Source organism: Camelus bactrianus, chromosome 18, assembly GCF_048773025.1.
Source record: "Camelus bactrianus isolate YW-2024 breed Bactrian camel chromosome 18, ASM4877302v1, whole genome shotgun sequence".
Taxonomy (NCBI): domain Eukaryota; kingdom Metazoa; phylum Chordata; class Mammalia; order Artiodactyla; family Camelidae; genus Camelus; species Camelus bactrianus.
In genome coordinates, this window is record NC_133556.1 from 8,757,427 (window position 1) to 8,781,855 (window position 24,429).

The 24,429-nt window shown below is 40.1% G+C and overlaps 1 protein-coding gene across 2 annotated transcripts; it reads left to right on the forward strand.

The window, feature by feature from the left end:
- Nucleotides 1–276: 276 nt before the first annotated feature.
- Nucleotides 277–22,876, forward strand: EIF4H (eukaryotic translation initiation factor 4H). Of its 2 annotated transcripts, XM_074345941.1 has the most exons (7): nt 277–434; nt 13,684–13,871; nt 15,832–15,896; nt 15,983–16,079; nt 16,395–16,454; nt 20,700–20,837; nt 20,921–22,876. In XM_074345941.1, exons 1-7 carry the CDS (start codon nt 376–378, stop codon nt 21,058–21,060), a joined length of 747 nt encoding a protein of 248 aa, XP_074202042.1. In that variant the 5' UTR covers nt 277–375; the 3' UTR covers nt 21,061–22,876. The 2 variants fall into 2 exon arrangements, with proteins under 2 accessions (XP_074202042.1, XP_074202043.1); XM_074345942.1 differs by lacking the exon at nt 16,395–16,454.
- Nucleotides 22,877–24,429: the final 1,553 nt, after the last annotated feature.

The window sequence follows — 24,429 nt, forward strand, 5'->3', positions numbered from 1 at the left end:
CAAAGCGCGCGAAGGGAGCCACTTAACATTCCGGAGGCAGGGCAAGGCTCATATCCACGGTGGGGCGGGGCGTGGACAGGAGGTGCCTGCGGATGAAGCCGCAGGGCTAGCACACAATGGGCGGGGACGCAAGGCCAGGCGCCGGGCCCACCCGCCGCCGCACCACGTGGGCCGCAGAGCGCGCCAGGCCAGGAGAGGCCCGTCGGCCCAGGCCGGGCGCGGCTCGGCGTACGTGCGCGCCCGCGCGCGTGCGCGTGCGTGCGTGCAATTTGCGATCAGGCGGCGCGGCGGACAGCCCCGGCGGCGGGGCGGGGGGAGTTATATTGCGGGGTCCTTCCTCGCTCACCCTGGTTCCTCTCGGAGCGGAGACGGCAAATGGCGGACTTCGATACCTACGACGATCGGGCCTACAGCAGCTTCGGCGGCGGCAGAGGGTGAGGCGGGCGTGCGCGGGCCCCCGCCGGGCGCGGGAGACGGGCGGAGTCGGGGGCCCCGAGGCGGCGGCCTTCCCGCGCTCACCCGGAGCAGCGGGCGGTAGGGGCCCGGCTGGGTTGGAGGAGGCCTGGGAGAGGCGCCTGGAGGGCCGGGGCCTGGAAATGGCGCGCTTGGGGAGGGGGCGGCGGCGGTTAGACTCCCGGGGTCTTGCTCGTGGGGCGGATCCCTCTCTATGCCCCCGCCGACGTGTCGTCTTTCCTCTGCCGCGGCCGCAGGGCCAGGCCGCCCCGGCGCTGAGTGCCCGGGAGGGCGAGTTACCGCTTCCAGCCCCATCCCCCAGTACGGCTGGGCCAGCGCGGGGCTGTGCTGCAGCGCGGGGGTGGGGGCCGCGGCCTGCCCTGCTCCAGTCCCAGTCCCGGCGACGGCTTCCTGTTGTCTGCCTGCGCTGTAGGCGTTCAGGCCCTCTTCGCCATGAGGCCAGCGGGCTGGGTAAGGTCGGAAGGCCCAGACAGGGGTGATTCCCTTCCACTTACGTGTGAGGCTGGGATTTGGCGGCTGGAGCCCAGGAGTAGTCTGATTCATCCCGGGACGTGGGGAGACCCATCAAAACATTGTATTCTTGGATCAGAGTTGACCAGTGCTACGTGCTTACTGGCAGAAAGTGTTATTCTCCCGAGTTTCTCTTTCTGACTTAGAGAAGGAATCGCATTTAGCTTCGTTCTGATTCTGGTCCTACACAGGCTGTATATAATTGAGGCACCTTGTTTAAGAGAAAAATCCCTGACTAAAAGGATAGTGGTGTTTAATTCCAGTAACATGTCCTGGGTAATTTTTTTTTAAACTTAATTTACCTCATACAGAGTTTAGAAGATAGGCTGTAAACATCTTGCTATTTGTCAAGGGCATACTTGGCCTTTGTGTGATTTAAAGAAAGGATTACTTTCCCAGGATAACACAACAGCGGTACCTACTGAGTTGTCCAGTCTCCTGGGTTTCAGCCCCAAAAGTATCTTTGTTTGGTGAAGAATGACCTTTTAATACTTTGGTTTAGGAATGGCTCAAATAAAAAGTTGTTTGGGTGCTGGAGTTACCCGGTATCATTCATGACACTAGAACATGGAAGTTGGGGGAGATAGAGCCACCTGTTATTTCAATGAATACTTTATTTGCTAATAAAAAGGAAATAGAAGTTGGATGACACTCAAACTTACTGCCTTTGGGGTAGGTTTCTAGACATCAGGTTTGTGCTTCATTCATCACCCAGGAAAACTCTTAGAGTAGTTCATATTAAGGCAGATCCAAGGAGTTTTAGTTGGTTTGGGATTGCAGTAAGTTAGTTTTATTATACTAAGTCTGGGTTTTGTTTTATTTTAAATTCTGCCTTTTGACAAATTTACCAGCTGTTTTGGTGACTTGAGGTGTTCACGTTAGACTTGATGTCAAATTTTAACACTTGGAGTGCTTTGAACAATAAAAGTGATCAAAAGTAAAATTCTCGTAAGGTCTATTCATTTGTCAAGAGACAAATGAAAATGTTAGCCACCTGCCCAGATGTACTCCAAAAACTGGTATGAGAGGAGAGAGTAGCACCTAACAGGGTACTTCTAAGCTTCCTGATAAATAGTCCCTTTACTGTTAAGCACCTTCTACATCTGACCTTCTTGGAATAAACCATTTGACTTCACGTTCATGTAAAAGTACATAGGAAATACTGTTAAGATTACTAAAAGTAGTTTTTTAAAAACTGTCGATGAATTTGTGTATTCTTTTAGTCAGTGTCTGTAGTGGGGCCGGAAACTGCACATGGGACCAAGACATTTAGTGGTGTGGTCTGTGCAAAGCTATCCTATTCCAGATGGCTAATGTTATTTTAATTTCATTAGATCAAAAGTTATCAGTTATTGGGAATCTTTGAAATTTAGCAAGATAATAGGATAACCATCTTAAATGATGATTTTGATACTTGAGTTATGTTCACATCAGTATATGTTTCAGTACTGTTTATGTTCAGGTACAATGCTGAAGCATTAAAGATTATCACCTAGAGAAAGCTGGTCATGTATTGCTTTGTTTGGTACTTTTGTAAGGCACCTTTCTTTCATTTAAAATACCTTAGCTAGATAAGATGTCTCAACTCTAAGCAGCTTGGGTCACAGGTCAAAAGAGTAGCAGGTTTGAAATGTACAGTCAGAATCTAAAAACTTGGTTTTAATAATTATACATTCCCTATAAATTTATTTTGTAGCTGTGTGTGGTAACCAGTGCAGCTGGCAATATGGAACAACTGCTTTATTTTCCCAGCCTATAGAGGCATGTCCCCAGTAGCAGAGGAGTGAACCAGGGACTGCATTGTTGCTCAGAAAGCAAGTCAAAACAAAATTCCAAATTGCCAGGAGTTGATTGTACCAGATCTTGAATGTATTTTGTTTTTGCAATTTGCAAAATTATCTTTCTGGGGTTCCAGTTTTTCATTTGCCATTGGCAGTGAAGTGGAGAGTAATACTGATTTTACATTTCTAACTGCAAAAGGCCTTTTGAGTGCTTAACCTAAAACTAGCATCAATCCTGAGAATTAAATTGGAACTTGGAGAGAATTGATAATGCCAGAATAGTACCTGCTAAAAATTGATTAAACTACAAAATTAAATATTCTTTATCAGGTTCCAGTGGGGGTTTAGAATTCTAACTTTTGAGGCTTGTAAGACTTAAGCCTGGCATCTCTATAAATGTCTGAGTATATTTTAAGACTTAAAATGGGAAAGAAAGCAGTGTATAAAAACTAGTTAGTTCTGCTGATAACAGGATCCGTAAAGGTGTTGAAAGGCTTATTAAGTCCTGTTTACCTATCACATGGCAAGTTGTGTGGATTTATTGTCAGCCTTCTCTCCACTCCTCAGTTTCTCAATACATGATTCCAAATCATTGTCTTCTGTGCAAAGTGTTAATGCAAATACTTGGTTTTACCAAGAGGTCTCTGAGAGATAGTTCAGGCAGAAACCCTAGCTTTAGAATCAGGCAGGCTAGAGCTTAAGTATCCTCTCGGTTTTGTATTAGTTGTGTGATCTGGAACAAATTCCTTTACCTCTGAGCCTCATTTTCCCCACATGTAAGATAGAAACTCTGCTGTGGAGCTGTTGGGAATGTTAAATGAGACGTCTAAAGTGCATGGCACAGTATCTGGTACATAAAAATACCTAATAATTGGTAGCTGTTGATTTATAGTATTTTAATCCTTAAAATATTTCCTTTGGAGTTAATAAGAGTGGGAAAATTTCTATTGAGAGTTAGCTAGAGTGAGTTTTTACTTTCCTGGCTATATTTCTAAAGCCAATTAAAGAGAAGTCTGTTCATTTTATAGGCATAAAGTATTTTGTGACTACAGTACCGTAAGTATTATAAATGAGTACTAAGTAACTTGTTCTTGTAAATTATTTATTTGTAATGGAATTTATGCATGGAATATTTAATATGCTTCTGAGATTTCTAAAAAAGTTTCTTAGTATACTTTTAAATTTTACATTTCTATTTGAAATTAACCTTAGTGTTCTGGGAAGACGTCACACAAATTCAAGGAGTCCTCCCAGAAACTTGGAACATACAAACCAGAATATTTGGTGGGGGTGGGATGAGGGAGGGCTGTCAGTCCTAGATCAGATCCATCTTCCAGTTTCCAGCTTCCCCTAGAAACAGGAGTGTTGGGCAGAAGAGCATGCTGTGCCTCTGCCTTTTCATCATTTGTATAGCTGGTTAGACCTGCACACTTAGGGCATGAAATAAGTGACCCTTTGATTTTGATTGCATTTAACAGCTGTAATGCTAATGTCTAAGTTGTCTTTTCAAATTGAATGTCCTTGGGGTTTTGTTTTTGTTTTTGTTTTTGTTTTTGTTTTTTGAAATTTGCCAACCATGTCATGATTTTTAAAATGTTGTTCTTGATAAGGATCCTCTGGATGTGCTCCAGTGTGTTGATATTTATGGAAACATGGCACTTCCATTGTACTCCAGTAAAGGGTAGACAGAGATGGTGATCTCCCTTACTCTGTGCACTATTCTATAATTAAAATAATCAGTTGCATTTTTGGAGCTTTTTGAAAGCTGACTTAATAGACAGCTGGTTTCTCATACCTGCTTCTATATTCACTCCTGAAATAGGTTATTTGATTGATATATATGAAGAAAATCCAGCCCTACACAGATAAGTAGATGGGAATGGAAGGACTGTTTTAAGGGTCTTTTCAGATATTTGTAGATAATTCTCAATTGCTGCTATACCAGAACTCTGACAGATGGTAGTTTCCATAAAGGTTAGTTGCAACAATATACTTTTCATACTTAAACATTAAAATCCATAGATTGATCTTAGATTTTGAGTGGATCTTTTGCCAGTGCATCATTTGTTAACATGATACATTGGTCATTTGGAAAATACCAGTTCAGTGAGTTACGCAACTCTTCGAAATGTTGTCACATTTCACTGTACAGTATCAAAAATCATGTTCATTCATCACTTTAACTGATTTTCTGTTAATAGGGGAACTATATCAGACCCCCATGTAGCCATTACTCAGTATTTTTTCTTATTGTGATAAAATGTACATAACGTGAAATTTGCCATTTTAACCATTTCTAAGTATGCAGTTAAGTGGCACTGACATTCACAATGATTACAGTTCAGTAATCACTATTTCCAGTACTTTTTCACCATCCTAAACTCTACCCATTAAGCAATGCTCCATTTATTCCCCAGTTTTACAACTTTATAAAATATTTTGCTATCCCTGCTTCATTTATCTTTCTCATTGTGGGGAGGGAAATGAATATTTTTTAAAACAATCTAGTTAATTACCTGCCCCATGTGCCCATTACTCACTTTTTAATTTAATTTAATTTAATTTTTTATTGAAGTTTATTTACCATGTTAGTTTCAGGTGTACAGCACAGCGATTTAGTATATATATATACATACATATACACATATATTTTTAGATTCTTTTCCATTATAGCTTATTATAAGAAATCAAATGTAGTTCCCTGTGCTATACTGTAGGTCTTTGTTGTTTATTTTATATATAGTAGTGTGTATCTGTTAATCCCAAACACCTCTAATTTATTTCCCGCCCTGACTACCCACTTTTTTAAAAGGTGACCACTGTTACTTCATCTATATCTCCTTGCTTTACCTTCCTCCCACACATGTTTCTGGATTTTTTAAACTTTCTTTTTTTCTTTTAATTCTTTTTGTTTTGTTGAGGGGTGGTAGTTAGGTTTGTTTGTTTTAACGGAGGTACTGAGAATTGAACCCAGGACCACCTTGTGCGTGCTGAGTGCACGCTATCACTGAGCTATATCCCCCAGCCTCTGAATCATTTTAAAGCAAAAGATGTCACTATCTTATTTCATCTAAAAATACTTCAGTATGAGTTTCTAAGGTAAAAACTTTTAAAAATATGACCACGATATCATCACATCTGAAAATTTATTATAACAATAGCCCAGTAGATATTTTGATTTCTCTAATTAGCTCATAAATTTTGATGTACAGCTGATTCATTTGAATCGAGCCATACAAGGTTTGCGTATTGTGTTTGGTCATTGTGTCTACTAACTCTTAATTGCTAGGTTCATCCTCTTGGCTATTTGTTTTTAAAAAGAGGATGTGTGGCTATTTTGCAGATACTTTTAATACACGTAATTCTTGTAACTATCATGTGAGGTAGCAGTAAGTTAAAACTTTATATTGGCAAACGATTGATAAGTATTAGATGTTATATTTTAATACATATGTTTTAGTATAGGTTACTTAGATTTTTTACGATTTTTCAAATATTAAATGAGGAAGAGAAGGGCTGTTAGCTTTGACTGAATGCCTTGGAATTCTAGGTTTTAAATGGTGGTCCATCTATGGCAATTTGTAGTTATCTAAAAATAGTTGAAATTTTTAAATAAATTGTGTAGTTGTGAGTTACTTGTGGATCATATCAAATCCAACATGACCTGAAAATGTGAAGTTTCATTTAGAATGAAATGGAGCTGGTGGTATGTGAAATGTCAAATCTCAAATAATAAGCCTTCTATTTTGGGGAAAAAAAGAATTATTGGCCTATAAAGTTCAAAACTAGTCCATAGGTATAGTCTACACCATAGCTTTAAGACAGATTTTTGTGTGGCAGTATTCTCTGAGGACCAATAAATAGCTTGAATTAAGATTTCATTTCCTCTGAAAAATCTGGAACTTTTTGGATTGAGTAACCTTTTTCATCCATATGAAGTTATTAAATTAATAACCCATTTTTTTGCTTTCATTAATGTGTGGGAGTCCAAAATTTTAGTACATTATGATAAATACCTTTTTCCTAGTAAGAAAAGTTACCTTAAAGACTGTAAACCAGAAGTCCTTTTTATATTCACTACTCATCTAAAACAAGGCTTTCAAACTGCCTGCTGTGCCCTGTTGGTAGATGATGAAATCAGTTTAGTGGATCCTGACAAGCATTTTTTTAAGATGAAATAGAATAGAGAATATTACATTATACTATGGGTTAGTACTGTTGGGCGAACTTTTAAAAAAAATCCGTGTGTAGTTAATAAGCAGGAATATATGCCTGTATTAAGTCATGTTGTAAAATGTATTTCTTGCTGTTGTACATAGCCATAAAATTTTTTTGAAAAACACTTAAGTGCCTAATTGGGGATGTAATCTGAATACATGTAAACCTCCTATATTTAAATTTTTTTTCAAAATAAGAGTGTCCATATTAGTGGATATATTTGTAATCCTTAAGTAGTTAGTAGGCCTGTGGCTTCGTTCCTTCCAGCTTGGTAAGTATCAGATGCTGTAATAGTTTTGGAGATAAAGCAGTGAACAGGACAAGTTCCTGCCTCAGAGCAACTTTGCATTTCCCTGCATTGCTTTTTATATCTTACAGATGTAATTGAATTATTAAGATCCCATTCACAGCAGAAGAGAGTTCCTTGAGATAGGGCTCATTGAAAAATTCAGCATTGATGCTCCCCCCCCCCCCCCGCCCCTGGTGTTTACCAGAAACTTTCAGAGGCTCTCATGTGCATCCTGTAGTAATGACAATTGTGAAGAAAAAGGGATTTAATTTTGAATGCTAATTGAAGGCCTTGGAGGATACATACATTTAGCAGAGGGAAAGTCTACTTGGAAGTGGTGTCTTTAATCCAAGTTGCATTGGACTAGTTTTTTGAAGCCTAAGCTACAACTAAAATGCAATGTGGCATCTTGAGCGGGATCCTGGAACAGAAAAAGCGCATTAGGTGAAAACTAAGAAAACCTGAATACACTGAAATTTAGTTAATAATGTATTGATACTGGTTCAGTGATTGTAACCAGTGTGTTTTACTAATGTAAGATGTTAATAATAGGAAGTATAAAATGGTGTTTATGAAATAAAGGCTTGGCTTTTGAGAGCTTAACCTTTTTTTTTTTTATTCTCTAGAAAGCAAATAGGTTACACATTTTGACCATTGTTTTTGTTTGTTTTGGAAAGCACACTTGGCAGATTTTGTCTTTGTTGCATATTTGCATGTTACTTTCATAAAGGCAGTCTTACTGTGAGTTTATGTAGGATTTCGCATAATGCCTCATGCTGCATGATACCTGCTAATGTCTCTGGATGGCATGTTAGAGACCACTAGTTCCTAATTGACATAATTGATTTACGATACTGTGTTAGTTTCTGTTGTACAGCAGAGTGATTCAGTTATACACATGTATGTTCTTTTTCATATTTTTTCATTATGGTTTATTACAGGATATTGAGTGTAGTTCCCTGTGCTATATACAGCAGGACCTTGTTTATCTGTTTTATATATAGTAGTTTGTATCTGCTAATCTCAAAATCCTAATCTATCCCTGCCCCATTCCCTTTGGTAACCATAAATTTATTTTTTTCTATGTCTTTGAGTCTGTTTCTCTTTCGTAAATAAGTTCGTTTGTGTTGTGTTTTAGAGTCCACATGTAAGCGATACCATATGGGATTTGTCTTTGTCTGACTTACTTCACTTATTATGATAATCTCTGAGTCCATCTATGTTGCTGCAACTGGCATTATTTCGTTCTTTTTATGCCTGAGTAATATTCCGTTGTGTGTGTATACCACATCTTTATCCATTCCTCTGTAGATGGACATTTAGTTTGCTTCCATGTCTTGGCTATTGTGAATAGTGCTATTATGAACATTGGGGTGTGTGTATCTTTTCAAATTAAGAGTTTTCTCTGGATATATGCCTAGGAGTGTGATTGCTGGATCAAATGGCAACTCTATTTTTAGTTTTTTAAGGAACCTCTGTACTATTTTCCATAGTGGCTGCACCAATTTATATTTCCACCAACAATGTGGGAGCGTTACCTTTTCTTCACACCCTGTCTAGCATTTATTATTTATAGACTTTTTAATGATGGTCATTCTGACCAATATGAGGTAGTACCTCATTGTAGTTTTGATCTGCATTTCTCTGATAATTAGCGATACTGAGCATCTTTTCTTGTGCCTATTGGCCTTCTCTGTGTCTGGAGAATGTCTGTTTAGGTCTTCTACCTGTTTTTTTTTATTGGGTTGTTTATTTTTGTTAGTGAGTTGTATGAGCTGTTTGTGTAGTTTGGAAATTAAGCCCTTGTCAGTAGTATCATTTGCAAATAATTTCTCCCAGTCTGTAGTTTGAAAGACTTCAGCTGTTAATCAGCCCTAATGAGACTAATGTACCACCCAGAAGTAATAGAAGGAGCACCTAATGTTCCAGATACCAAAGAGAGCTTAATACTCTGTAGTCATGCTATCTTGACACTGGTCTTAAAGTTTCAAGAATGACAACAGTATTTAAATACTGTATAGTTTCTAATGCGCCTAGAAATCTTTGTAAAATCCTTTCCCAGAAACAACTGCATGTGTCCTTTATTTTTTATTATTTTTTATACTCAGGAATTTTCTGTTTCCTCCACTTACTGGAGCTAACCTCAGCCCTAACAATCTCTTCTCTTTTCTGTTTTCTTATAGTCACCCTTCTTTTAGTCTCTTTTCACTCCTGTATAGCTCTGCTTATTCACATGTTATCTTAAAGAGTTCGGTGTTCTGTCTGCTGTCTGGAAAATAGAATCCAAGATTCTTTTGCTCCACCCTACAGAGACAGTGCTCATTGCTCTCTCCTGAATTTTCTGGAGTACTTTACTTGAGAAGTGATGTTTCCTTTCTAGTTGCCAGGGCCTCCTTAGCTCAATTATCAGCTCCTTGAGGGTAGGAACTGAGTCTTATGTCCTCAATACTATGCTCCATATTTACTAGACATTCAGATAACTTCATTGATTTGAGTGAAGGAAAGTGATTTATCTGTAAAAGATTTTTGTCACATTTGGAGTTGAAAGTTGAATTTCCTAAATTACTGAGGATGTAATGATTGCTTTAAAACTTGTGTTATGTTGTTTTTAAAATCAATGAATTGTCCCTAAGGGCACCAGTGATGAACAGGGAGGACCATTGCTAAGTGGTGGGGGTGATGTGGCCTGGGAGTTTGCAGCTTTGCCTTGTCTATTGCCTGTTTTACATCTGTGGCTGTTAGTCAGCCTGCTCCTGCTGAAGTGTAGCCTGAAGCGTATTTTAGTCAACCCATAACACTTTAGACTTGTTATTAAACTTTTATAAAGCAATTAGACTTAATGAAGTGTTTTTATGGTCAATTTCAAACTCTATAACAGATTTGAAATATTTATAAAATAACAGGTGAGAAAACCGAGGTACAGAGGTGATCTGGACAAGGTCCTACACCAAGCTAAGATGTCACATGAGTCTTCTGTGTTTTTTTAACCTGTTTTAGAAAGTGCTTTCATATAACACAACTTATTTAGATAATAGTCCCCTCTAACCTTAAATTAGTGTCAAAGGTATCACATAAGAATCTTAGCTCAAAGAATTTCCTGATATTTAACTTTTTACTTGATTGGTGACAGAATGTATCATTTTATTACATGCATACACACTCTCTGAGGTTTGTCTCCTTCACCCTTGTCTCACAAGTTACCGGCACATTGTAGACTTCATAGAGTGAATAAATTGAAATCTACCTGGATATCGCCCATCCCACTGCGTGCGCTGTGGTGTCTTCAGTGAACTACTCAGTGAAAGCTAAAAATCACTTAAGTTCAGTGGAACTGACCACATTAGGTGGGGCAGTATTTAGGACTGTCTTCTGTAATAAAAAAAAATCGAGTGTTAAGCCATTAGTTTTGAGAGGCTAGGGTGAAATGACCAAGTTGATGGGCTTGGGTTAGCCATTTCCTCATCTCTAGCTCTTAAAATACTGCTTGCCTGAAGCAGGATTCTTCTTTCTTCACAAAGCCAGACAGAGCTGGCTTCTTAACCTACTGCATTCTTACTAGTGCCCCCTCATCTCCTTAGTGTTCACCTGGGCAGCAGTTCTTATCAAGGCTCTCATAGCTTTCTGTCCTTGGAGGTCTTTTGACCCCGTCTTTTCTGTTCTGTGTCCAGCATTCTACATAAGTTTTCATGTGCCCTTTTAGCAAGCCTCCTGCCTCCATTTTCTTGATTCATCGAATGTACACCTGCCCAATTTATCATCTCTTCAACCCTCACCTTCACATTACATCTTTAAAAAATCATTATAGCCATTTGTTTTTACATATCTATGTACATACGAAAAACATGCGTGTATACATTTATTGTTATTTGTGTTTTATTTATGCGCTACTCAGATGTAAGCTACTTGAGGGCAAGGAGCTGTATTCCACCATATGTTTAATAAATGATGAATAAACGAATTTAAAGTGCTTTTAGTTATAATTCATCCTCTTGACAATTTTCCAAATGTTTTTACTGTACCTTATACATTCAGTATTCAGTCCCAAAGTATCATATTCAAAATATTTTAGGTTTTATTATTGAAATACAAAGTCATTCACCTGTAAACCTATTTTTCTGGTATTAGAGCAGGATGTAGGATTTCCTATTGGGAAGCAGCAGAAGTCTGAATTGTTAAACTTAAAAATTTTAGCCATCTAAGAATTACACCATAGCCTGATTCTGATTTTTGAAAAGTACTGTCTTGAAGAATGATTTTTGTTATCAGATATTTAAGATACCTGGAATTTGTGTCAGAGAAGATGTGGAATTTCTTTCATGATACTTTCTAACAATATATTAATTAAAAAACCAAGTTACTTTGCAAGACCTGGTATTAATATACCCCCTGAAAAAGAAAGGAAGGATGACTTCGAGCAGATCTTTGATGTGAAGATTCTCATTTGCTTTAAATGTCTCTTAGAGAAAAAAAAACTTCCCTCTTTAAAATTTTTTTCCTTCTCTGTTCTGCAAACATTTTATTTTGAAAGTTTTCAAATCTTCCGTAAAGTTGAAGGATGGTGGACACTGGTAGATTCACAGGCTTCATTCACACTTGGCTTTATCTTTATATATTCGTGCACGCACACATGTCCTTTATGCTGAACCCTTTGGTAATAAGTGGTTGTCCTGACACTTCACTCCTAAAAAAAAACTTTGTCCCTCCTGAGAAGAGAGGCATTCTACTCACTTTGATACAAATTATCACTCCTAAGAAATTTACCATTGATAAAATAATACCTATACACATCAGATTCAAATTTCTCTCTCTGCTTTTTCTTTTATGGCTGTTTGTTCCAGGATCCAGAAGATCACGGGTAGCATTGGTTGTCATGTTTCATTAGTCCCCCTGCCTTTTTTGTGTTTAACGACTGCTATTTGAAGAATTCGTGCCAAAATAGAAGGCACATCGTGTTACATTTGTCTCATTAGTAGTGATATAAACTCAGTTACCTGGTTATGGTGGTGATGGCCAGATTAATTTTATCAGTAGCTTTGGCATCCACTGATGAGCCTTGCCTCAGTGAGTCAGTACTCCATTAGTGGTTACAGAGTAGTGATTTTCTAATTAGATGATTTCCTCCCATACTTAATAGCTGACATTCTTATTGTTGTAGAGAAGAGCTCCCCTTCCCATTCATTAATTTTCATAGGCTATTTCTAGGGCAATTTTAGGTTCACAACAAAGTTGATCAGAAGGTACAGGGTTCCCATATACCCCTTGCCCTCACACGTGCAGGGGCACAGTTTCCCTTGTTATTAACTGACATCTGTACCAGAGTAGTACATTTGTTCCAGTCAGTGAACCTACACTGACAACATCCTTAACACCCCAGAATCCGTAGTTTACATTAAAGTTTGCTCTTGGTGTTGTATCTTCTGTAGGTTTTGACGAATGTTTATAATGATCCCCATTAATTTTTTATTAAACATGTTTAACCTCAGATTGTAGATGACAGTGATTATGGTCATTGTTACTCAACACATGAATACAGTGTGTCAGGCAGTGTATGAAGCATCATATATTATTTCTCAATCATTCAAGGTCTGTGTTAGTATTAACCCAATTTTCCAAATAAGTAAAGTTTGAGAGAAGTTGAGTGACTCATCAGGGTCATTTGGTGGAGTAAGTATGTGGTAGAGCTTGGATTTAAACCAGTGCCTCTGCATATTTGTAATGCTGTGGTAGGGTCAAGGTCCTGCCTTTGCCACTTTTTAAGTGCTGCAGCCATGGTTAAGTAAACATCTTAACTCAGCTGAGGAAATGGCGTTGATGTTTAAATGAATTAGTAATATGCACCTTATATTTGAGGACCCAGTGAAGCACTGCATGGAGGGGTGGAGAGGAGTGTGTACACAGTACTTGCGGCACAAGATCTAAAATTTTTAGCAGAGTGTTCTTGTTATCCACAACCAGACAATAGCAAGAAGCAACTGTATCATGAATGTGTTAAACTTTAGCACCTTCAGTATTCCCTCCTAAACACGGTGCGCTAGTGGACAGCCCTCTTCTGTTGGTATTACTGGTGTGAGGGAGGGCATTGGCTCAGGTTCTATTCTTTCTAAGTAAACAGGAGAGAAGCATTTGTCTTAGGAAGATGTTATATTTGGATTTGATTTTCCAGGGAAATCATAGATTCTTATTTACATAGATTCTGTGTTTCTGTGGACATTTTTGTCACCAAAAAAATAGGCACCTTTTTCATAAATGATATTTTGGAATACTGTTGTCATCTCAAGAAGATGCTGTTGAATGCTTTAGAGAGTAGTGTTTTTCCTGGGTGGTGTGACTGAGTGAGAGACATTGTCCTTGGCATTGCTCTGGGGCAAGAACACATGGGCAGACGTGAATCCTGTCTGTTTCCCCTCCTAGGTCCCGCGGCAGTGCTGGTGGCCATGGTTCCCGTAGCCAGAAGGAGCTGCCCACAGAGCCCCCCTACACAGCATATGTAGGAAATCTACCTTTTAATACTGTTCAGGGCGACATAGACGCTATCTTTAAGGATCTCAGCATAAGGAGTGTACGGCTAGTCAGAGACAAAGACACAGACAAATTTAAAGGTGAGTTTGGGGAACTTCTACTGTACATTATTGTGAGGGGTAAGGGTCTAAACCAAAATGTGCTAGTGAACCAGAGGGCTTTAGTTAAGAAAAATATTTCAGGTATTTGCCTGGTTCATGTAGCTGAGATAAACTTAGCCCTTTAACTGATAGACCTTCCATTCTACGTGGCAAAACATGTTTTATACATAGTCTAGTTTGTGGAAATATGTGGCATGTGCCCAAGTAAATCTAGTTCGCCTGTCCTATCTAGCAATCCTGTTTGTGCCAGTAAAGGAGTTAGCAGGAGAGAAATGAGCAGGTAAAACTGGACTTTTCAGGTGCATTTCACGTTGGCTGACTCTTGCATTTTTCTTTATGATTTTCCTGTAATCTAGTTTATTATGAAATTCAAAAGGTAACCTAGTACGTGTTGTCGCTGTACATTTGCGACTTAGAGCATGTATTTGGGGAAAGGGTTGGCTTGAATTTCAAATAAGTTAGTGTCTAGAGATTAGTCTCTTTAGGGCGCTTGAGCAGAGGAGTAAGAAGGAAGAATCCAATGGGCATTATCATCTAGCTCTCAAGGCTTCCTGAAGGGAGATGTGCCCCGTATTTAAGCGCACGATGGTACTGCTCCCTGAGAGGTGCTGTGAGAGGTGGCGTTTTTGTCATTTTGAGAGCTTTCTAAAATAAAATAAAAAGCTTTCTAACTCAAGAATCTGAGGCCTTGTTATAGTAAAGGATCAGTGAAAACAAATATATCAGTTAAGCTTATAAAAGTGAGTCCCACCTGGTTTGCCTGCTAGGAGGTATTAGGAATTCAAATTTAAGGTAAAAATGAGCCAGCCTTTGGGCTGAGTCAGTAGCAGCAGGTTTTAGAGTTTCTCAAAGAAGGGCATCTTTAGTTTCAGCAGCTCTGGAGTGTGGTGGGAGGTGTGACTAGGCTGCTGTTGTTACCTCTTTGAACGGAGGTGATTTTCTCAATTCCTCTAAACAGTGGATCCACTTAGGGAAGAAGGCATGATGGGGAGGGGGAGGGTATGTGGGGAGAGGGGAACTGTCCAGCCCAGCAGTACATTTTTTGTGTAAGTACGTACTGAGCAAATGGTGAACAAGAAAAGTTTGGACCCGGGCTTTAGAAGCACTTGCAGTCTAGCGGGCTTTGAAGGTGTGGTGTATCATCATACAGGATAGGGGTACAGGCTGTGGGGGGTGGGGAGCGCTGGTACAGGGGGCAGTCTGAGCATATGGGGCTGGGGGAGTGCTTAGCCAAGATGTAACCCAGAGGCGGGGAAGGAGGAAGACCAGAGTGTTGCAGGTAGAAGGAAAAGAGGTTCGAAGTGAGAGAGGATGCTTTTTTTTTTTTTTTTCTCTGCCTGAAGTGTTCTCTTACAGGTCTGTGTCAGAATCCAGCATCAGGGACTTGGGTTATCAACAAAGCGTGCCTGCACCTAGGCCAGCTCTCTTTAATTAGCATCCCAAGGAGGATGCGCCTGTTGCCAAGGGTGTATTTTTCAGCTTTGTAAAGCAGATTTTATACCAGCTATCTGAGTAGTAATAGGCACCTTCAGCCTGTTCCTTCAAAGCACGTTTGGTATCAGATTTGAGATCTATGTCTAAAAGCCCCAACTAGGTTATATTAAAGTCATTCAGAAGTCAGAACTAACAGCTCTTCAGTGACCCAGGAAGGGTTTTTATATATGGTTAAAACATGAAGAAGAAAGTTTTATAAAAACACAGCTACTATTTCAGTACCTATGTGATTAGCACTTTCTGGGAATATAATTGAGAGGGCGGAATACCAGTCAAGTTCTATTTAGCGAAAAGTAAAATATGCTCTTTCAGGTTCTGCAAGTCTGCTGTCATCTAGATGCAACAAACATAGTAGTTCTGATGTAGGGAAATGGTACAGACAGGGATCCTGTCTTATCTTAACCCAGAATTCCTTGAGGAAATTGGGGTTTGTTTTCTTTTACAGGATTCTGCTATGTAGAATTTGATGAGGTAGATTCCCTTAAGGAAGCCTTGACGTACGATGGTGCAGTAAGTACATTCAGGTTTTCTCTGTCATGTTAGTAGTTGAGATTTTTTTCTTGCCAATACTTACAGTATTTTCCCCTTATCATTAGCTCTTGGGTGACCGGTCACTTCGTGTGGACATTGCAGAAGGCAGAAAACAAGATAAAGGCGGCTTTGGATTCAGGAAAGGTGGACCAGATGACAGAGGTGATTGGTTCTTCTACAACTGAACATAAAGCTTGCTGTGTACCCCCTGATTACAGCTCTTGAAGGTTACTAATAGAACTCTACCTCACAGGTCTGATAGGCGTTTGTGAGCTTTTAAAAACGTGTAAAATCTTAGAAAGAATGGATGATGCTTCTGCAAGCCTGGGTGTTTTTCCTTCCTCTTGGCAGCAAAAACTCATAATTTCCCTGAACTTCCCATCACATGAGTTTTATACATCTTCCCAATGAATTATCCATGTTTGTGCAGCAAGGTAATGATACAACCTCAACTTTATCTTTTTTGTGTATCCTCAGGAATGGGTGGCTCTCGAGAATCTAGAGGTGGATGGGATTCCCGGGATGACTTCAATTCCGGTATCAGTATTTAAAGTATCACCACTTACTTTTTCAGTGGCCTTGCTGCTGTTGTACGTTTCTTGTGAGTAGCCCGCCTGGCCGGACTACCTTGTTATTAGTCCTTTCACAAATGAGACTTTCCTAAAAGGTACCCAGGCATGCAATAAGCCTCCATCAGAACCTAAATGTTTGGAGTAGGACTTGAAAGTTTCCACGTTGTGGGCAAGTTAGACTGATCCACCTTATTTTGTTACATTTCGTGAGCCTACTGTTCTCATATGTGCCTTGAATTCACACTGAGTCTTTCTCAGGGTCCAGCCCATGGGAATCCCTTGGTTCTTGTGTGTATGACACAAGAAGTACTAACACTTCTGGAAGTAGTGTGGAGGTTTTGGAAGCTTACAGAAAGCCTCATAGTAATGGTTCCTGGTGGCTCCCTATTAGATTGTAAAAGATAGTCCTGGTGACCTCTTCCTTTCTTGAAGGGCATGCAACTCATAAACCCTTAATGGTGGACATAATCCACTTGATCATTCCTTTTCTTAATTTACCAAAACAGACCAATGGATGCCTCCTATTGTCGGTCAAGAGCTCAGTTTGCATGCCAGGCCTAAGCGCTCAAGGGTTAATCTCCTTAACATGTCTTCATCTCTTGACTTACTTTTTTTTTAAGTAATGAAAGGTCGTATATAGTAAAAATGTCCATTGTAACAATAAGGCAGAAAACAAAAAACAAGTTTGTTTTCTTTACTCTGAACCTGAGATCATCTGCCCTTGCCATTATATGAGATGAGAACATTAGTGCTCCCACCCACCCACCCTTCACCCTCTCCCCATGAAAACAAAACTCAGTATAAAGTGGTAAGTATGGGAAGAACTAGTCTTGTGAGTCTCATTTTTTTTTTTAGTCTAAATTTTTAAGAATTTCATTTCCAGTACTAAACAGATGACTATTTCTATCTATTGAATAATTAAATTCCTAAAAGTCCTACAGCCAATCAGAAATGAGCTTATTCATAAAAGTACAGTATAATCCAGTAAACCTGTAATTTTATGTATAAGCTAGTCTCTGATTGAAACATGCAACAAATGTCTTCTCACAGCCATCCCAGGTGTAGCAGTAGTTAGTGGCTCAATGAGTGGTGGTCTCTGACCTGCCTGCCAGTTTTATATTCCCTAATACTAGAAGTAGTACAGTAAGCTCATAGCTTTGGGACCGTGGAGGTTACTAAAGGAACCAGGATCTTTCTGCTCCTGGCTTAGGTTGGGCTTTTACTCTTAAGCAAGACATATAGTGAATATAGCCAGAGAAACTACCTTGCTGCCCACCAGTTCCTGTGTAAACTGAAGTGTTCTGGTGATAACCTAAAGCCAGGAGTGCCCACAGGGTGGAGTACTGCCTATAAAGTACTTGTGAAAATAGACCTTTTTTACTTTGTAAAAGAATGATGCTTTTAACAAAAATGACATACTTATTGTAAAAAAAAAAAATTCAAATAATACAAAAAATTACAAAGAAGTATATAAGAAAATCCCATTAGCAGAAGTAAGCAGTGTGTTAAATTCAACTTTGTAAAGAAAACTCAGAAGATTCTTATGAATAGTGTGCGTCTTATAAATCTGTCATCAGACTTGATGAAAAGATATTTGTTAATGTCAAACCTTGCTTTTCCCTCAGTGTTCACATTGCTTGTATCATAAGAGATTTTGCAATGAAGTTGTCACTTGATACTAATGTATGCTGATGTTTTCTCCACTGTGCTTTGTCTCATGAACCTGGACAAAGTAGCAGTTGTATTTATGTGCCTTGTCAGTGTGGGTATGAGCTGATATGTTTTATGCTAAACACTGGTAGCAGAAATTAATCTCGGGGAGGGGAGTGTAGCTTGATGGTAGAGTGCATGCTTAGCATGTACCAGATCCAGGGTTCAATCCCCAGAACCTCCATTAAAAAAAAATAAACCTAATTACCTTCCCCCCAAAATAAATAAATAAAATTTTAAAAATAAAAAAGTGCATATTTTAAAAAAATATTTAATCTCAGAAGAGAAGTAACTTTGCTTACATATTCACATGGAAAGGTACACTTCATAGTATAATTTGGGGGAAATGTCAGGGTAAATGTTTGAATACTAATTAAGCTTGCTTAATGAATGTTATAAGCTCTGGTTGTTAAAAAAGACTTTGTAAAGAACCTTGTACTTGGCTGTATGTGTCTAAATGTGTTTTCCCCCAAAGCAGTGCTCCTACTGGTCTAAATCATTTTAGAATTGTTATCATTACCTGTTCTATTAAAATTGATACTGTTCAACTTAGTCTCTGAACTGGGTTTAGATAACTCGATCAATTTCCAAATTTCTTGCCATCCTTAAAGAACAAAAAAACACCACCAGTGCAGATAGAGTTGGTTCTCCACATTAATAGTAGTTCCGGTCTGTAAAACCACTGCAAACACCAGTTGGCGGAATCCAAGCCTTTGCTCTTAGGGGAGGTACAAAGTCAGGCTCCTGGGAACCTGGTCCTCTCGTCATATTTTTGTTGACCAGTCAGTACATAACCTTGTTTTATGTGTTTCTGTTTTAAAGACACTTTAGTATAGATTATTGATTCATTAGCAATGCACTCATGGCCCAGCGCTGTAATTCATGCCTGAATGAGGCTTCTCTAAAGCGTATTTTCTCCACAAGGCACATCCCAGCCTTCTTGCACTTAAGAACACTAGACAGTGCTTCAGCACTGGTGTTCGGGTGTTGTTTTAAGCAGAAAAATCACCAATGAAAGGCAAAAAATTGCAAAAAGCCTAGCACTAAGCAGGTTGTGAAAAGGACACTTGTTTACAGTTTGGGCTGACACAGCAAGGCAGGAGGTTGCCTTGTTCCACTGCAGCTGGGCGCATGCGTGTCTTTCACTGCTCTGTGCATGTCTGCATGATGGCAGAAGGCCCCAACTGTTGATTTGGAGGTTACAAATAGATTTTAGTGACGAGTTTGCAAACATGAAACCTGTGAGTAATGGGAATCGACTGTGTATTAGACTGTTCCTCCGGTTCAGGGGTCTTAGTGATAAGGTCCCACAAAGCTTTGAGCAATGGCACCATCCTTGGAGTGAGTAAAACCAGTCACCTTTAGGAGTTTAAACAGAGGGGGCAAACTCATTTAATTACAATCTTATTTCTTAAATTTTTACTGAAAGTTAACTTAAATAGGCTGTATTATTAAACCATTAATTATCTTAACCCCCCAACCGTGACTTTGAATTAACACAAAACTGAGTCTTACGGTTCTTAAAATTCACTGAGAAAATGTTCTTCACCCTGAGAATGGCAACTTACTATTTTCTTTTTTTTACTTTTTTTTTTTTTGAAGTATAGTCAGTTTACAATGTTGTGTCAATTTCTGGTGTACAGCACAGTGATTCAGTCATACATGAATATACATATATTCATTCTCATACTCTTTCTCACCGTAAGCTACTACAAGATATCGAGTATGCTGTACATATGTATCCCCTGTGCTGTACAGTGTGAGCTCCGAGTGGTGCAGTCGGTCAGAGTGCAGTACTTACGCAGCAGTTTACTCTTAATTCTAAGTGAGACGCAGTTTACTTCTGTTGGTAGTTGTTTCATCAGGTACACAAATGAGTGTGGGGAATGCTTTGCAGCCAGAGGTGTGGGTTGGGTGTGCGGTTCCTGCTCTCTGGCGCCCTCTCTGGGAAGGGAGTGGGCCTGATCACGGCTTTGTTTACACACAGGTGCTTTGCTTTTAGGATCCTGAAACCCGAAATGCAGCAGAAAGAAAAATGGGGAGTGTCACCCAGAGGTGACTTCATGTTTCTATTTTGTCTTCATGTCTAGCTTTCTGTGATTTTTGCTTTCTAAATTTTAACTTCTAAATTTCAGGTTTATCTTTTTAATAACTGTGTAGGTTTATATTAGAAAACAATAAAATGTGCTTTGAGGATTTCTGTTTTGTTTTAAGCCATATTCGAATATAGTCTTATGAACTTTTCTTGCAAGCTAAGAATTTAAGCAACTCGTTTTATTTTTCTCTTCTGAGTTTTTGTTTTTTTTTTTAAGTGTCAGCATTGAAACTACCCAGCAGATTCACATCTGGACTCATATTTGATTCACTTTATTTTGGAAAAGCTTCTGATGCTGGACAAACTAAAGAATTTAAAATTGAACTCAAACAATTCACACAGGCTATGTAATCAGCCTTGAGACGGTAGTTTTAAAAGTAATTCAATGTCATCTTCCTTCTTCAGGCTTCAGGGATGACTTCTTAGGAGGCAGGGGAGGGAGTCGCCCAGGTGACCGGCGAACAGGCCCCCCAATGGGGAGTCGATTCAGAGATGGCCCTCCCCTTCGAGGGTCCAATATGGATTTCAGAGAACCAACAGAAGGTATGACAATGACTTGTAAATGGAGGTCTGGGGGCGTCATTTATGACATGTTTGTAAATTACTGTGTTTTTTTTCTTCCCCAGAGGAAAGAGCACAGAGGCCGCGGCTCCAGCTTAAACCTCGAACAGTTGCAACACCCCTCAATCAAGTAGCCAATCCCAACTCTGCTATCTTCGGGGGAGCCAGGCCCAGAGAGGAAGTTGTTCACAAGGAGCAAGAATGAGCTTGTGGTTGGGAGGGAATGGGGTGGGGGGAGTTGGAGCGAGACCACGGCCTGGCTAGCCCCCCGGACCGGCAGCCCTGCAGTTACCGATCCTGCACCTGACCTTTGTCCTCCTTTCTTACAACGGAAACAGAGCTTGTGAGTGCATGTCCGCAGTTAACAAGTGGTTTTTAGTACATTCTTGGCTTTGCTGTATCTACCTAGTGCCTGTTTTGTGCTTTTTTTTTTTTCTTCCTGCCACTCCTTTCCTATTTTCCTTCTGTCCTCTTTCCTTCTTGCTCCTTGTTTCCTTCCAGCACATGAGTTTTTCTAGAGGGACAAAGGCAGCCACCATGGGGGGTTCTTTGGATTGAAGTGCTGCTTCATTTTTCTCCTTTGCTTTTTTTCTCTTTACTTTAGCCTTGCTGCACTGGCCGGTCTCTGGTCGTTTCCTTTCATTTTTCTCCGTGCTTCTCTTCTGACCTGCATGTGGAGTTCTGTATTGCTGTGGCTTCCAGGAAAAAAGCAGAAGTCACAAATTGGATAGCACCTTGTTTTTATTCAGCTGTGATCAACATACAGCTGAATAAGCATCGTACATACATCATAACTGTTATCAAAATAAGGATAAAATATCTGATCTTTGCAAATTCTTCCCTGTAACTATTTGTAGGCAGTCCTGTCTCCATTACCCTCTCCTCAGATGGATTATTCAAGCAGAATAGGCTCACATTTCAAACAGCAAAACCTGAAAGGAGAATAATGCGGAGTGTTGGTGGGGAGTGCACGTAGAAGATAAATTGGTTTATTATTGCTATTTTGATACCATGTCCAAACTGGTTCCTGCTTTCACTGGCTGTATTAGAGGCTCCTCTGTGTGGCTGGATATAGCGAACTGCCATCGGGTTTCCTTCCCGCTGGGCAGACGTGCTCTGGGGGTCGCAGGTGGTAAAGCTCTGCTGGGCTTACTCCGCGGTGCAGACGCTGCTTTCTTTCACAGCCCTGTTGTCTCCGTGTTCTGCATTGCTCCCTGTGTTTATCTGTTCCCTGGTATAAGTAACAGTGAGATACTGTGCTTCCCACCATCCCTTAATTTTAGAATGGAAACGGGCCTAGAATCTGGCACTTTACTCTGTTTCGCTTGATGAATTGAGAATTTTACTATGCAGAGCTGTCAAGAGCTTTCAAATAACTGGTAGGTGGCTGTCGGTCACTAGGTCTCTTTAGGATGTTGACTCCCACATACAGAGTTCAGCACTTACCCAGGGCTAGGCAGCTAGGTAATAGCTTTTGAGCTTGAACGCCTATGTGTGAACAAATTCTTTAGCATATGAGTCCTAGTCCGTCCCATTGAGAGCATTTTGGATTCAGCTAGAGCCGCAGAGAAGAGAGACCCTCACCAGCATGACTGGAGGGCTGGGGGCACGCGCAGTGTGCCTGGAAGTAGTTCCTCACTGGCTGACATCCTCGGCTTCTCTTCCTTTGTCTTTGTCACCGGGTCTCAGCAATTTACAGAACTCTCCCTCCTTTCCTTCCACCTGTCATTTTTGCTTCTGAAATAAGAACCATTTGTGTAACACCAGTACTTACCTTAAGAAAGACATGCATTATGTGGTCGTAATCAAACCTGATGCTTTTCAGATGACCTACTTACATCCTCAGTGTGGAAAAGATTAAGAAAACCAATTCATCTAAACTTTTGGGCAATCCAGTTGACTTTTAAATGTAAGAATGGAATTCCAAACACTTAACACATTCAGCTATATGACAGAAAGTAAATCTATGGATATGGTATTTTGTGAATGATCTTTTAAATAAAAGAAAACCTTACGTAATATTTAATGCTTGTCTTTATTTTTGAAGTCTTTTTAGCTATTTGTGTAATTAACAATTTTAAATTTGGAAAACTGTGTCCAAATTTAAGTACTGTTAATATAAGTCAGAAACACCTTGCTTTTGGAAATTACAGGATTTATGAAATTATTTTAAAAGCTAGTGATGATTAGAAGTGAGATGCCAGCTTTTTTCTTGGGTCCCTCCCCCAATTTCCTAAACAAAATTTTTCTAACAGAAATCTTGCGTATGATGTGGCCATAGTTTTTGTTCAAGTAAAGGGACTTTTTAAGATAACTGCTTGTTTTTAGAAGAAATTCTAGGTGTTCCTCATGACAGTGATGGGTGTTTACTTCATGGCAAGCAGATCGTATGTTTGAGGAGGCACTGCTGTGTAGTTAGGTGGTTTTATGACCCAGTGGGCAAGGTGAAGGGCTTTGAGCTATGTCTGGGAGAGGCCTGGCTGGTGGGTAGGGTGCTGGATTCGCTTACCTTGAGGACAGAGCCTGACTGCAACTTAACCTGGAGAAATGAGGTGAGGAGGATGGGTCCTGTTCCCACAGTGCCTGAGGGACTACTTACTTCAGCTGCTTTCCAGCCAAGAGTGCTTGGAGGAGGGGACTTGATGCCGACTGGTGCCTTCTTCAAGGGGGAGGAGCGTCCCTGGGCTGCAGACCCTCTCAGCCTAAGTTGAGGAGCTGGGACTTGGTCTCCTGGAGGGATTTTCTGGGGCTGGTGTCCAGAGGCTTGGAATCCAACTCTTAACGAGGCTTCTTTCCAAAGTTCCTTTGGACTCTTATCTTTAAGGTCCTATGGGATGTTCAGACCCTTGAAAGGATCATCTCAGTTTCCCAATAATTCAGAAGTTTCTTAGGATTAAAGTGAAACTCTGCAGCTGTCTTTCTGCCTCCCCACAGATGTTGCTGTAACTTTGCAGTGGTTTCTTCTCACAATCACCAGTTCCCTTGGCGTGTAATACTTCCATAATAGTACATATTACAGAAAGCATTTTAATACCTGCCTTCCACCCATAAGTAACTGAATTAAGAAGGGAAGGTCTCTTTGCCCAAATAAGCACCTAAATAAATACGGTCATTTTCATAAAAGTTTGTACCAACTATGTGAGTGTCCGGAGATAGGTTTAGACAGTTGACATCTGGTTTCTGTGCTATTCTTGAACTGGCTTCAGAGAAACAAAATTTAATGGGAGTGCCAAGTGAGGCCCGTTTAACAAGGGGCTCAGGTTTCTAAGAATGTGCTTACCTCGGAGTCCGTTTTGTCAGAGGCCAGATTGTTTCTCCAGGTCCCAGGAGAGGACAAGTTTCCACTGCCGACTTCCAGGAGCCTGGGTTTCCCATCGTGACTCAAGTTTCTTGTTTCTTCGGGGAGGTCTCAGCGAGCTGGAGGCATTGGGAGGAGGTCGGGAGGCGGGCGTTCAGGTGCGGGAGGAAGGTGTGGGAATTGTGACCTAGCGTCCACTTCCAGTTCTAATTTCTAAGGAGAGCCTGGTTTTTTCAAGGAAGGAGACTGACTTGATAGAGGTTAAGTCTAGATCTA